Source organism: Pholis gunnellus (genome assembly GCF_910591455.1).
Source record: "Pholis gunnellus genome assembly, chromosome: 3".
Lineage (NCBI taxonomy): Eukaryota > Metazoa > Chordata > Actinopteri > Perciformes > Pholidae > Pholis > Pholis gunnellus.
The window spans coordinates 16,126,059-16,138,704 of NC_136529.1; the positions used below are offsets into that span (position 1 = coordinate 16,126,059).

At 40.5% G+C, this 12,646-nt stretch overlaps 1 protein-coding gene across 1 annotated transcript; it reads right to left on the reverse strand.

Annotated features, from left to right (window-relative positions):
* Window positions 1-2,406: 2,406 nt before the first annotated feature.
* b4galnt1b (beta-1,4-N-acetyl-galactosaminyl transferase 1b) lies at window positions 2,407-12,054 on the reverse strand. Its single transcript, XM_079186258.1, has 11 exons — window positions 11,957-12,054; window positions 8,463-8,564; window positions 7,132-7,354; window positions 6,858-7,034; window positions 5,479-5,585; window positions 5,152-5,189; window positions 4,885-5,065; window positions 4,383-4,475; window positions 4,089-4,276; window positions 3,534-4,002; window positions 2,407-2,865 (listed from the first exon to the last, which is right to left on the reverse strand). Exons 3-11 carry the CDS (start codon window positions 7,344-7,346, stop codon window positions 2,648-2,650), a joined length of 1,686 nt encoding a protein of 561 aa, XP_079042384.1. The 5' UTR covers window positions 7,347-7,354; window positions 8,463-8,564; window positions 11,957-12,054; the 3' UTR covers window positions 2,407-2,647.
* Window positions 12,055-12,646: the final 592 nt, after the last annotated feature.

Sequence of the window (12,646 nt, forward strand, 5' to 3'; positions counted from 1 at the left end):
CTTCATTTATATTGAAACAGTAGATTTTCTATTTTGAAAAGTGTGTTTTATTTGAAGAAAAATGTGATTAGAGAGATTAGACTTTAAAAAATGCACTGCAATTGAACTTTAACAGTCAACATGTTGGTGCACAGCACCCTCTGCTGGAATTGATGAAGCACATTGTCAATTTGATATTCCTTAACTGATTGATATCAGATTTGATATAATGAATATTTGTATTTATAGAGCGATTTATTGAAATGGCCGTGCTTGAACAAGCTACCGTAAAGTTCCTGTTTGTCTCCTCAGTTTGGCTGATGGCATCGTGGTCCCATGTTCCCATCAAGTGCACATGTGGTTGCACATGCACCTCCAACATCTTATACATCTCTGCTCACTTATACATTTAGCATGTGTTGCCTTCTGTGCACTGCTCAACATGAATACTATGTCGTTCTTGTAAATACGCTGTAAATTAACATTTTCTTAAAGTTTCACATCTTTTTCATATTTTTTATATTATAAAGTGTATCAAGGAGCTTCATGGTGACTCCGTGGTCACAGCTGTTGTCTCACTGCAAATATAACCTGAGCTTTAGTTGCCGTTATTCCTGGAGTCTCACAATAATGACAATAATTATATGAACCCAAGACTTAATGATGCAGGTGCCAACTATTGCATTTGACAATAAAAAAAAAACAAGGTACTAACTTGAAATTGAGTCCTGTGAAGAAGTCACAGTCCAACATTAAGATACAAACTATGACCTTTGCTTCGATACATTTTTGTTTTTATAATAAGTGTCTCACACTTTTGGAGCTCCACAGTGATGCCTTGAAAGACACGTTACTATAATGTAGACTGAACCTGTCATTTCTTTCCCCCACCCTGGGCAATGAAAATGAAAGAGAGGCTTTTCCACAGACATTTTAATATGTCAACATTTTAACTAAATAAAAAAATGCTCATAATGCCGTGACCAGATGAATCACACCAGTGTTTTTTGGGTGAAGCAGGCAAGTTAATTGCTGTTCTAACACAATAAAGATTACTGTCTAAAGAAAAAAGGGTTTCAGCTCAGCTATAGATCTGTCGACAGTTACAAATCTTAGTATGAGACAAGTTTTTGAACATACATTACACATGAGCCTTTTATAACACTGTCACTGATGAAGTTTCAATCTGACCCTTCTTCACAGAGCTAACGTCACATGTTGGTGAACATAAAGAAAAATCCAAAACCGAAAGAAACATCACACAAGTGGTTCAAAAATATTCTTCTCGAGATTAAAAAGAAAAACAACATCAGCTGATGAATCTCTGGCACCTCTTTGCTAATAAATCAATTTTAAAAACTAATTTGACTCGTTAGGAAAAGAAAGAGTGATACAAGGGCGCCATCTGAAAGTCATGGTATAAAACAACAGCATCATCACTTCAGGCATGAATGCCAGTCTCCAAAGAGTCGGTATAAAATCCTGATCTTCAAACCTCGGTGCGTCATCGTCTCACCTTGTCTCATTATTGACTTGGTGTCACTCAGTTTTCCTCTCATACTCTGATTACTCATTCTGTGTTTTAAGATGTATATTCATCACCAAACTCTCTTTAATTCTGTCTCAGTGTGCTGTTTTGTCCTCCTTTCTTCTCTTATAATGAGAGAAAAAATAAACATGCACTTTGATTCATTCAACTTCGTGTTTTGGGCAGCATGTAAAGATGCAAATCACTTCCATCGTCATTCATCGGCGTGCACTGGACAGAAGCGCTCCACTTCCTTAGATGTTTGTTGAGAGTGACAGACAGCAGAAGACATAGAAACAAGGCTGCTCCTAGATCAGGTGACACCAGACGTGTGAGGACAGAAAGTTTCTCCTCCACAGACGTGATTAATCGCTCACAAAGGACATATGGGATTCTGGGTAAGGGGGGAGGGGGGTGGGGGAGCAAAACAATAACACAAAGAGATACAAAATAAATAAATAATAAAAAGCCAGCTGCCAAAACTTTGGCACGGCCACTCAGGCACAGAGCTCAGGTACCACAGGTGGAAAAGTTCTGAACACGTTCTTCATGTGGCATTGGTGAATAGAATACCTACGGTATGCTCTGTGTCTACAGGATTGTCACTTTCTGAGAAGTGTCTTCTTGTCCTCATTCTCAGGTCCTCAGACATCGCTATTGCTTCTCCGAGCTCAGTCTTTGATTCGAGATAGTGCATATTGTAGGAGGACAAATGTACCTCTGCTCACATTAGCCTAGAATGACAATGAAGTGACTCAGACTGGAAAGATGCTACTTGTTTGGGTTTTTCCCAAAGCTCGGTATCTGTGTGAGAACAACTCGAACATGTATAGCCAGATAAGGTTTAACGAAAAGAAAGTCTTGAATTAATCACGGTGATGCTGTGATTTAACGGTGTCAACAAGTTTGTTACTACAGATGATTCTCTAAGCCTGGACTTTCATATTCTTGGTATGAGGACTTTTTTAGCACTGACAGAACTAACATGCTAAAACTGCTAAAATAGCAACTGTTTTTCGCATAAAGAAAAGGCAAACCAAAGTGTATGTCTGAAGGCTTATCTGAAGGGACGTGGCGGAGGAGAACTTCTTTGGCAACTCAGGAAGAGCAGAGGAACCCTCAGGGTAAAGAGGAGGGGAACTAATTATGAGTCAAACACTGAAATCGGTTCTTGAAGAACAGGAGGCCGTTTTTCGTGTGTGTGGCGTCAGAAGAGGCCGGCGGGTAACGAAACTTGGCGTAAGTCTTGTCGCTCTCTGATTGGCTGACCCAGGGAAGTCTGATTTTGGTTGCATGATTGACAATGACGTCATCACAGGAGCCCACGTGGAGAGATCCCAATCCATCGATGAAAAACTCTGTAAAACAAAACGCAAGCTAAACGTTAGTTGACTAGCTTGATTCACTTCTAAACCTGTCTCTCAGTGGGCCAGTCAATGAAGGTTTCACATGGATAGTTAACAAAGATACCAGATATGAAATTTATAGGATATATATAGAATAAAAAAGAAGTTGGTAACTGGATGTTAGGGGACTAAATAAAAAATGTAATTAAATTTGATTTAAAGCGTGCATTTAATTGAATTATAGCAGAGCACTGATTCTGGTATGTTGGTATGTGCTGACAAGAACATTTCACAGTATAATCTCTCTGCAACAATTATGATACGATACTATCTTTATAACTGAAATGAGATATGAATCTTTGCAACAATTGACTTAAAACAGCTTTTACACTGATTACGCTGCTGAGTCTAATGGTTTTTCATCAGTGCCTTTTTCAGATACAAAGTGAAGCGTATACTGAAGACCATACTGTTGATGGAACAACTTATTAATCTCTCTTCTTCTCTTGTATGTGCCAAGTAAACATTGAGTATGTAATCAACGCTAAGTAAATATGGAGTGGGTACACACTGAATAAGCAACACATTGAATATAGTCAAAGATGTTGGTATATAGTCATTTCACTGCTCCCATCTGAACTGTATGGTTGATGTGAAAGTTAAACTTTCACTGTACTCACCCAGGTGAGCTACCCTGGTGAGGCGCGGGTCAAAGCCGACCTGCTGGACTTTGTCGGTGCGAGCCAGGAAGAAGTTAATGACTCCATCAGTCACAACACAGTTGGGGAAGCCTTGGATGACGTGATGAAATCCTCTCCTCATGTGTAAACAGTCACCATCCTCCTCCCCTGACTCGATGGAGATGGTCTGTCTGTAGGTGGCAGTGTAACCTGTGGCCTCCCGCACGGCACCCCCCACCTGGACACACACACACACACAGATTGACGTCACTGACAGCAAAAACACCAGACTGTCCCAGTCGTTTAAAAGAAACAGTTTGTCCCGCACCAGATCCAGAGTGGTTCTCTCCAAAACGTCCACCAGTTTCTCCAGCTTGGTGTTGGCTGTGAAGATGAAGTCGTCGTCCACCCACAGCACGTACTTTGTGGTCACCTGAGAGACGGCCAGGTTTCGCCCAGCAAACCAACCCTACGACACATGAAGCAGAGCTGGAATACCAAAGAGCATCAATGTGAAATCTAAAGTCTTGCGTATGAACTTGGCACTTCTCCTACCTTTCCAAAAGGCATGATGTAATGTTCGATGTAAGGCCCAGAAATGGTTTGGGGGATTTCGCTGTCATCAGCTATTACTATGGTGACGGTAGGGTAGTATCTTCTCACGCTGTCGATAAGGTCTTGAAGCTTATCGTACCGCAGGAAAGTCTTTGTCGCTATGGTAACGAGGGCACTGACATTGTACTCTGCAGAGAAGGAAGATCAAACAACAGAGGAAAGGTAGCTTAACGTCTTTTAAGGCTTGCTGTTCAGTGGTTAAATAACGGCATGGTAGATGGTGTTGTGTTTTACCTCCTTTGGATCCTGTATTGTACAGTTTGGGTGTTACACCGTGACGAATCTTGATGCTGAAGCTGGCTTGATGCCCCTCTGTCTCAAACTGCACTAAAAGACACAACACAAGCTACTTTTAATGCATTTGAGTAGTATAATAAGATCCAGCTGTGACGGGTGGCTGCACATATGTTGATATGCTGTTTGGAGTAAGCCATCTGCTTTACATGCAGTACTGCACATGTACCGAATGTCATATTTTTGTACAATCCACTAAAGATTAATACTGAAGTTAACACCTGCCATGAGAGGGTAACAGGTAGACAGATAATTCAGAGAGGTAAATTTGGTCTTTGGTCATGGTCTGTCCTCAGGCTTTCACCATTGTTAATTCTGTATTGAAGCTAAATACAAAGAAACAGCAACAAAAACTGTTTTGTTTTTACGAAATGTATTTTTCTCCAGTTTCCCCACTAACTTTTTAGTCCAGAGAAAAGGTGTTTTTAGTGTGAGGCCTCACCTGTGTCGGCTGTGCTGGGGTGGAACAGCGTGTTTGTGTAGGTGACAAACTGCAGCTGTCGGTTCAGGTTTGGCAGCAGGCTGCTCGACAGAGTCATGCGCATCTCGCCATCACCTTTGATTTTCACCCCGTCCACCTCTGCTGCCACGTTCAGCGTTCCCAGCGTGGCAGTGATGTTTATCTGCGGCGAGATGGAAAGAAATCTGGGTGTGATAAAAGCCCAGCAGATATCTCTAAAAGTAAAGACAGACATACTGAAATACTTACTGAGTTGTGGTCTCTGGGAAGGTTGTGTAAGGCCAGACCTGAAAGCATATGATGATGAAATTAGTCAGTGTTTTCTGATTATTTGTGCTAAACACATGCTCCTGATGTCATGCAGATAAGTGATATCTAGTGTGCTTTTTGTACACCAGACTGGTACGGTAGAAGTCACTGTCAGTTCAAGAAGTAGCTTGATCATTTATTAGCTGTATGCCTCAATTAAATCATCGAATCCAATACAGCAACACAAACCAGTTCAAAGGTGTTGGACATGAATCTAATTTAACAAGTAGTTATTGTTGTTGTGTCCCGCTCTATCTGAAGTCTTACCTGGGATGATGATTGTTCTCAAAGGTCGTACCTCCACCCCTTGCGTTGGATACTGTAAGGGGTTGTTAGCCTCTGCAATGATGAGAACATCTGCAGGCGTCTGTGTCCTGAGGGGCGAAAAATCCACATCAGGAAGATGCATACACACTATATAAATCCACAAGCATAGACAGGAATAGACTACATGGACAAATTGAGTTTTGCTCCTTGAAAACACAAACAGCAGAGGTAATTCAATAGCAGCTATTGATAAAAGACATTGTAACCATGTGATTTTATTCTCGGCTGAAAAAGAAAATCTTGAAGACAAACCACATCATAAGAGTTTTTTATTTTGATCTCCTTAATAGTTTATTGTTGTTCTGGATCAGATGATGATGGAATAATGAATCCTGAGTGGTACCAAACTGTAAATAGTGACGGTTTGAGACAGTTGATAAGAGGGCACTGATGACTTTCTCCACGTCAGAGAGAGAGAGCGAGAGACAGAAAGGTTGTGATCTAAAGATAGATTTAGTCAAATAAAGCAACAATATGTGCTCACGAAATGGAAAACAAAATACCATCGCCTCTATTGGTTGGGAGGAATGACTGAAACAGCCAGTTATGAACAATTCATTTAAAAATTGAACAACAGACAGGAGGTATTTCTAAAAATATGTGGCCCCCATGAATACAATATTGAATCACTAACTAGGCTAAAGCTGATAATGTTATTAATTATGTAAGATGTTATTATCATGGTTTGTGAGAGATGGCCTGCAGAGTAGGTCATGCCTTTACCATTATGATTACAATGTGATAAATGGTGTTGTGATGGTGGCACAAGCTTTGCTACTGTATGTAAGTGATAGAAATGTGTTGGGTCACGTCGAATTATGACTTGTGAATGATCATAACTGTATAAACATAAGATGATATTTACCCAAATAGGTGTTAATAGTATATTTGAAGGATGATCACATTTAGATGTGAATGGTAGCAATAAAAAGTGATGTGTGCAGTAATAATTGCCCTTACCGTTAATATAATTTTTATTTAGGATTCATAATTACACTTAATATGTAACCTATACTATGTGAGTGATAGCAATATGTGTAATGCCAATGCTTATTTTTTATTATTATTATTTTATCTTCCTGTTGTTTTATTAGTTGTATTGTTATTAATGTTTTCTTTTCTATTCATGATTTCTTGGTTCTGTGTGATGTTACCTCTACTGAAAAGCAATAAAAAGTGAATTACTAGAAATCAAATCCAACTCCATTAAAATTGTATTCAATAAGTGTGCTTCAAGTAGTTTGTTTTTAGCTAAAATACAGCTCATGCTTCATTAATTGTTTCAGCATAAAGATGCCAATGTGTCATTATCTGCTTACCTCTTCTGGAAACTATTGTACTCTTTGGCCCGTCTCCTCTTCATTTCCTCCAGCTCGGAGGCCTCAAAGGCGGTGTGCAGCGGGTGAGCTGACACCCGCGGGAACAAGAGTTGGGCGAAGGGCAGGTTTACTCCTCCACTCTCACCCTCACAAACGCATCCGTTTCGTGCCAACAAGCTGGACGAATCATTGGAGACACAAGCATGTGAGGAAATCAGGCTTTAGCTGAGCTCTGTTGTACTGAGGAAATTTATAGATGGAATAAATTAACTACCTTGCCACATTGTCCCTCACGTGAAAGGCGATGTTTCCGAATCGGTGGTCTGGTTCTGGGAGCCTCTCCTCCAGATGCCTCTCTTCAATTGGCCCCGGTCGCTGCCACACGTCCACGGTGGTGTAGGCCCGAGTGGGCCACGAATGGAGGAGAGCAAGTACCAGAACCACAGACACCAGGATGGCGAGCAACACCGTCTTCCTCAGGGAGCGCATCCTGAAACCTGACGTAGACACGTAGACATATGTATGTTCAAAGACTGGTCGTTGTAATTATTCCCCCTGTCCACACTTACCGTAAAGAGATCCACTTTAAAGTTTACCTAAAGCTAGCCAAAGTAGCAAAGGTTAGCCCAAAACAAGAGAATATCTTTCAAAATCACAGTCAATTTACTTTTTTATTATTATTTTCAGTGTTACAATCCCTCTACAGCAGCTCAGCACACAGACACTGTCTGTCTTGTGAAACAGAAAGGAGAAAGACTGTGGCTTTTGTTCCCTGTCATAAATATGAGCAGTATGAAAGACAGACTTGAAAAATCAGTTCTGGCTCCAGAGCTGCGGGGCATTCTTAAGACTCCATGTGGTTACATTTATGGCAGAGCCACTTACTGGTTCACGGGAAATGGATTTGAAAGCAATTATTCAATAAAAACTGGACTCTAGATTGCAGCTACATATCTATGTTGCTTTATGTGGTGTCAGAACAACAACATACAATCAGCAATGTGCTCTCCAACAAACACAGGAGATAAGCTGGTTGTCTTGCTGAAGCTAGAGCATGATGATCTAATCTGACAAAGCACCAAATGTCTGAAGAGATTTTCTTTCTTTCAAATCCATCTGGCCTGTACCTTTTGAAGTTACTTCACAATTACCAGACTTCTATCTTTTTGAGTTCAGTGAGCCAAAAGGAGTCCGACATGCCAGCAAAATCACCATCGGCCACCATCACTTGAATATTGTCAAAGAAACTACTTTCTTTTGCTTTTTCAGCTATGAAAAGATGTTAAAGGAATAAGGGGAGCCTTTATTACGAACCATCAATAAATACTTCTGTTTGTTTTGCTGTGACATAAAAGGGATGACAATGGAAATTCAGAAGGATTCTGCATTATGCCTCCTCCATTAATTAACAAAATGTCTCTGTGCACACTGTCTGTATGAAATTGCTGTTTACTGCAAACACCTAAAATAAGTGGTCAAAAATTGCATTTGTATATGATTTGTGGAATTAAAATCTTGAATACAATTATACAATTAGCACATTCCTTAGCTTCTCTTCATTACCAGCACTGCATGTGTGTTTAATAATAAGTAGGAAAAGTTTACCCAGCTGCCTCTATCCAGTCAGTGAAAGCGCGTTCTCTGCAGGCACCTGCATCTCCAGAAACCATGTAGACATTCACAGAAATGAGTTAACACCTTCCCCATCTGGAAACAAAAAGAAATAAGCCACATGGATTATTAAATGATAGGGTAAAAAAGCATCACAACGTCACAGGGCACCAAACCCAAGATAACATAAGGAGAACCCTACACATAATTGAACATATTAACCATAAAATATCAATGCAGCCTTAATAAGGCATTTGAATCAGAATCAGAAACCGTTTATTGCCAATGTATGTTGCACATACAAGGAATTTGTCATGGCGGGTGGTGCATAACATTACAACAACAGGGGGGAGTCAGGACTGTCCCACTATCTTTCAAATCTACAGCAGAACTTGTTCAGCTTGTCTGCAGACAAGCTGAACAAGTTCTACTGTTCAGACAAGCCAGACAGAAGCAGAGTCACTTGCTGAAAGTTGCAGTTTCTCAGAGTACAGTCGTTTAGCGTCTCTCACCGCCTTACTAAACCTGTATTTTGCCCCTTTGAACAAGTCCTTGTCCCCACTCCTACATGCCTGTTCCTTGTGCAGCCTTAGCTGTCTGAGTTCTGCTGTAAACCAGGACAGTGACAGTGTTTTTCTGTATCAGGTACTTGAGAAATTTGGACTAAATGAAAAAGCTATTCAATATGTTAAAACACTTTACCAAAATCCAACAGCAAGGATAACAATAAATGGCAGTCTGACTGATAGTATAGCATTAGAACGGTCTCCCAGGCAGGGATGCTGTCTTTCAACGACTTTATTTGCCATTTTTATAGAGACTCTGGAACATGCAATTAGGCAGAATAAAGACCTGAAAGGGATAAAGGTCAGAAACAAAGAACACGTCATTGGCCCTTTTGCAGATGACGTGATCTGTTATTTAGAGGACCCTGACACATGTACCTGTATTAATCAACAACCTTAAGACGTTCGGCTCTTATTCTGGATATAAACTGAACTTGTCAAAAACAGAGATTTTAACACTGAATTACAAACTATCCGAAACTATACAACAAACACTTAACTTAAATAAAAGTGGATCAGGACATTAGGGATGATATGGAGAGGTGGGCTGTTCTTCCTCTAGATCTTAGCTCACGGATAGACACTATAAAAATGAGCATACTTCCAAGACTCCTCTATTTCTTTCAGTCACTACCAATCGAGATCCCTGAGAAACAAGCCTGGGAAAAAGTTATTTTGAGGTACATAATAAACATAAAGGGGGCACGTCATTACCAAACCGTAGGGCATATTCCCATGCAGCTCATATCGGACCAGTCATTTATTGGTGTACCAATGATTATGAAGCACAATGGAAAAACCTAGAACGATATGTAGGAGGAAGGGAAATTCAAAGCCTTATTGGAGACAGAAATATAGCAAAACATTTACTTGAACAGATGGATGTTGTCACCCGATTTACGTTAGAGATGTGGTTTGAATTGGTACGAAAATACAGATTAAAGAAAAGCTCAGGCTTCAACGATGGATAGACTATGATAGACATTTTATCCCGGGTCCTCTGATCTGAGATCCCCAAATTACAAACAAATGTCTGTCTACTGTTCAATCATGTTGGAGGAAATGTGGGGCAGTAAATGTAGACCACTCCCATGTATGTTGGCTATGTCCAGAAAACAGTTTTGGGGAAATGTCCATACGGTTATCACCCAAATTCTGGGCTATGATATACCTAAGTCATGTATGTTTCTCTACTTTGGTAATATGACAGCAGATATTGTGTTAAAAGAAGACGGGTATCTGCTGAAAATTTAGCTAGCAGCTTGTAAGAAGGCTATTACGAAGAGATGGCACAGGGCAGAACCACCATCTCAAGATGGATGGCTGAAAATTGTGAATGAAATATATGATATGGACACGGAATAAGAGCTCATGTCGTGAGAAGTGGGAGAAATGGACGATGTTTACATGTCAACGATAACACAAGATAAGAACCCCCGAATATGTCTCAGGATTTACCATGCTTTTGAGGGGACAGAGCAATCCAGATCCTTTTTTTGTTAGTTTTTTCTTTCTGTATGTGTGTTCTATGATGAAAAGACAAAAATAAAGTGTGGAAAAAAAACAAAACACTGTCTCGCGTCCACATGGTGCTTCATCAGCCCCTAAAACCCCCAGGGGAAATTCTGCAGGGTTTGGGGGGGGGGGGGGGGGGGGGGGGGGTGAATTTAGCTTTATTGTAGTAAGAGAAAAAAAAATCAATGTGGGCCTGTGCACTTAAACATCTCTCAGAGGAAACGGTTCGCCATGTGTTCATTTTAAAAGCACTTCCTCTATAACACATTCATAAACGCACTCGTTTCACTTCCCTTCACAGGTGTGAACTCAAACATTTGGTTGGAAATTGAGTACACAAGAATTTAGGTCTTACAACTGAAAAGTTAATCCAATAACAGGATTGTATTCACTTCACAACCAGGCTTTTAGGTTCAGAATTATTTTGGTTGTCTAGATAAACTGTATGCCACAGTAGACTAATATGTTTCAAAGCATGACACATGTAAAACCACACAAATCCACAATTATGCATCACAGAACACAGAACTCTTTGAATATGCAGATTTTGACAACAATATAGTGGTCAAACGATGACATGATATGATCATATCACCAAACTGGAAGCACAGGAAGGAATTCTTTAAAGAGTATCATCATCAATCTGTGGCTGTTGTTTTTTACATTAATGGGATTACCTTGTGCTATAGCCATCGCTGTGATGGTGAAACCATCCTTAGATGTACAGTAACCAAGATAGAGTATTTCAAGAGAGAGAGAAGAGATGACCTGAAGTCATGTGGAAATGTCCACGTCCAATCAGAATGAAACTGTATTAGTTGTGCTGCTGTTTTTAGATAACCTAAAAAGGAGCGTGTGAGAAGGTAAGGAGAGCTGTGGACATGATTCATAGACAGCTCTGTGGGTCCCTCCCAAATTACGAGTGACAGATATGCCTCATCCAGATTCTGAATATTAAATATTTTTATTTAGCATCAACAACGTGCTGCCTGCATCTTTAAACATAAGATACATAATGTCACAGTAATGTAATCGTCTGTCCAGCGACCATTAATGGCTGCAGATAAAATAGCCTCCGCTCTCTCAGAGAGGCCTATATTAGCCTCCCTTGTAGCGATAAGACAGCAGGGAGAAAAATCATGCACTCAAAGCTTGATTGGATTAGGCCTGCATGCCTTACATGCTGAATCACATCTCCAAAACGAGGTTCTATTGCATTCAGGCATTTTATCGACAATTTTCTGGCTCCGAAATTGTTCACGCATGTCTTTTCTTTACATGTTCTGCCTGGTCGAGAAACCGTCAAACGTTCACCCAGAGCTGGAGATACCGACAGAAATACCGTGCAGAAAACAGATTCATAGGCCTATTAATATTCCATGCAAATCAGAAGAAAAGGGAGCTCACCTCAGTTCAAAGACGCAGTGTGTAGGCTGTTTCACCTCCCGCCTGCACGGAGGTTGTCCCTCTTAATAAATGTGTTCCTCTGTGGTCTTGTAAATGGGATTAGATGTGGAAAAATGGAGCGACAAGGAGAAAAACAGGCGACCGCACATTACAGCACTGCAGCTGCATGTGGACGGACGCTCCCCTTGCAGCAGCGGAGAGCAAACCGCACCTCAACACAACACTCAGCGGTCAATCAGCGGAGCAGCGGCATCATGGAGCATATCACATATAACACACTAAATACATGAACTACAGCACGGTTGCTGAAAATTCATGTATGCTATTTTTCAAATATGTTCCAATAACAAGACCTGCGCATTACTCACCAATAATGCGTTAGTGTGTGTGTAGATGTGTGTGTGTGTGTGTGTGTGTGTGTGTGCAGATGGGTGGGTGGGTGTGCCTGTGTCTGGTTTTATCTGTGGAAACATGTGAGAGCATTTTTTTAAACGATCTACTGGCTATATCATGCAAATTCAGTATTCAATTTAGACACAGGTGGCTATACCACACAGTGGGAGTTCACATTTCAGGCTACCAATGTGTCGTGAAAAATATATATTTGTAAATTATTGGACTTTATAAATCTTAGAAAACACTAGTGTGGTGTTCCGTATGTTTGTAATTTGGCCAAATTAGCTTGAGCCA

What these genes read in the sequence shown, in the direction of transcription:
- b4galnt1b (XM_079186258.1), bottom strand. Translation starts at nt 7,346, where the DNA reads ATGCGCTCCCTGAGGAAGACGGTGTTGCTCGCCATCCTGGTGTCTGTG. An exon ending in ACATCATGCCTTTTGGAAAG is followed by an intron (nt 4,003 to 4,088) that starts GTAGGAGAAGTG and finishes CATGTGTCGTAG; the next exon opens with GGTTGGTTTGCTGGGCGAAA. An exon ending in CACCAGGGTAGCTCACCTGG is followed by an intron (nt 2,866 to 3,533) that starts GTGAGTACAGTG and finishes TTTGTTTTACAG; the next exon opens with AGTTTTTCATCGATGGATTG.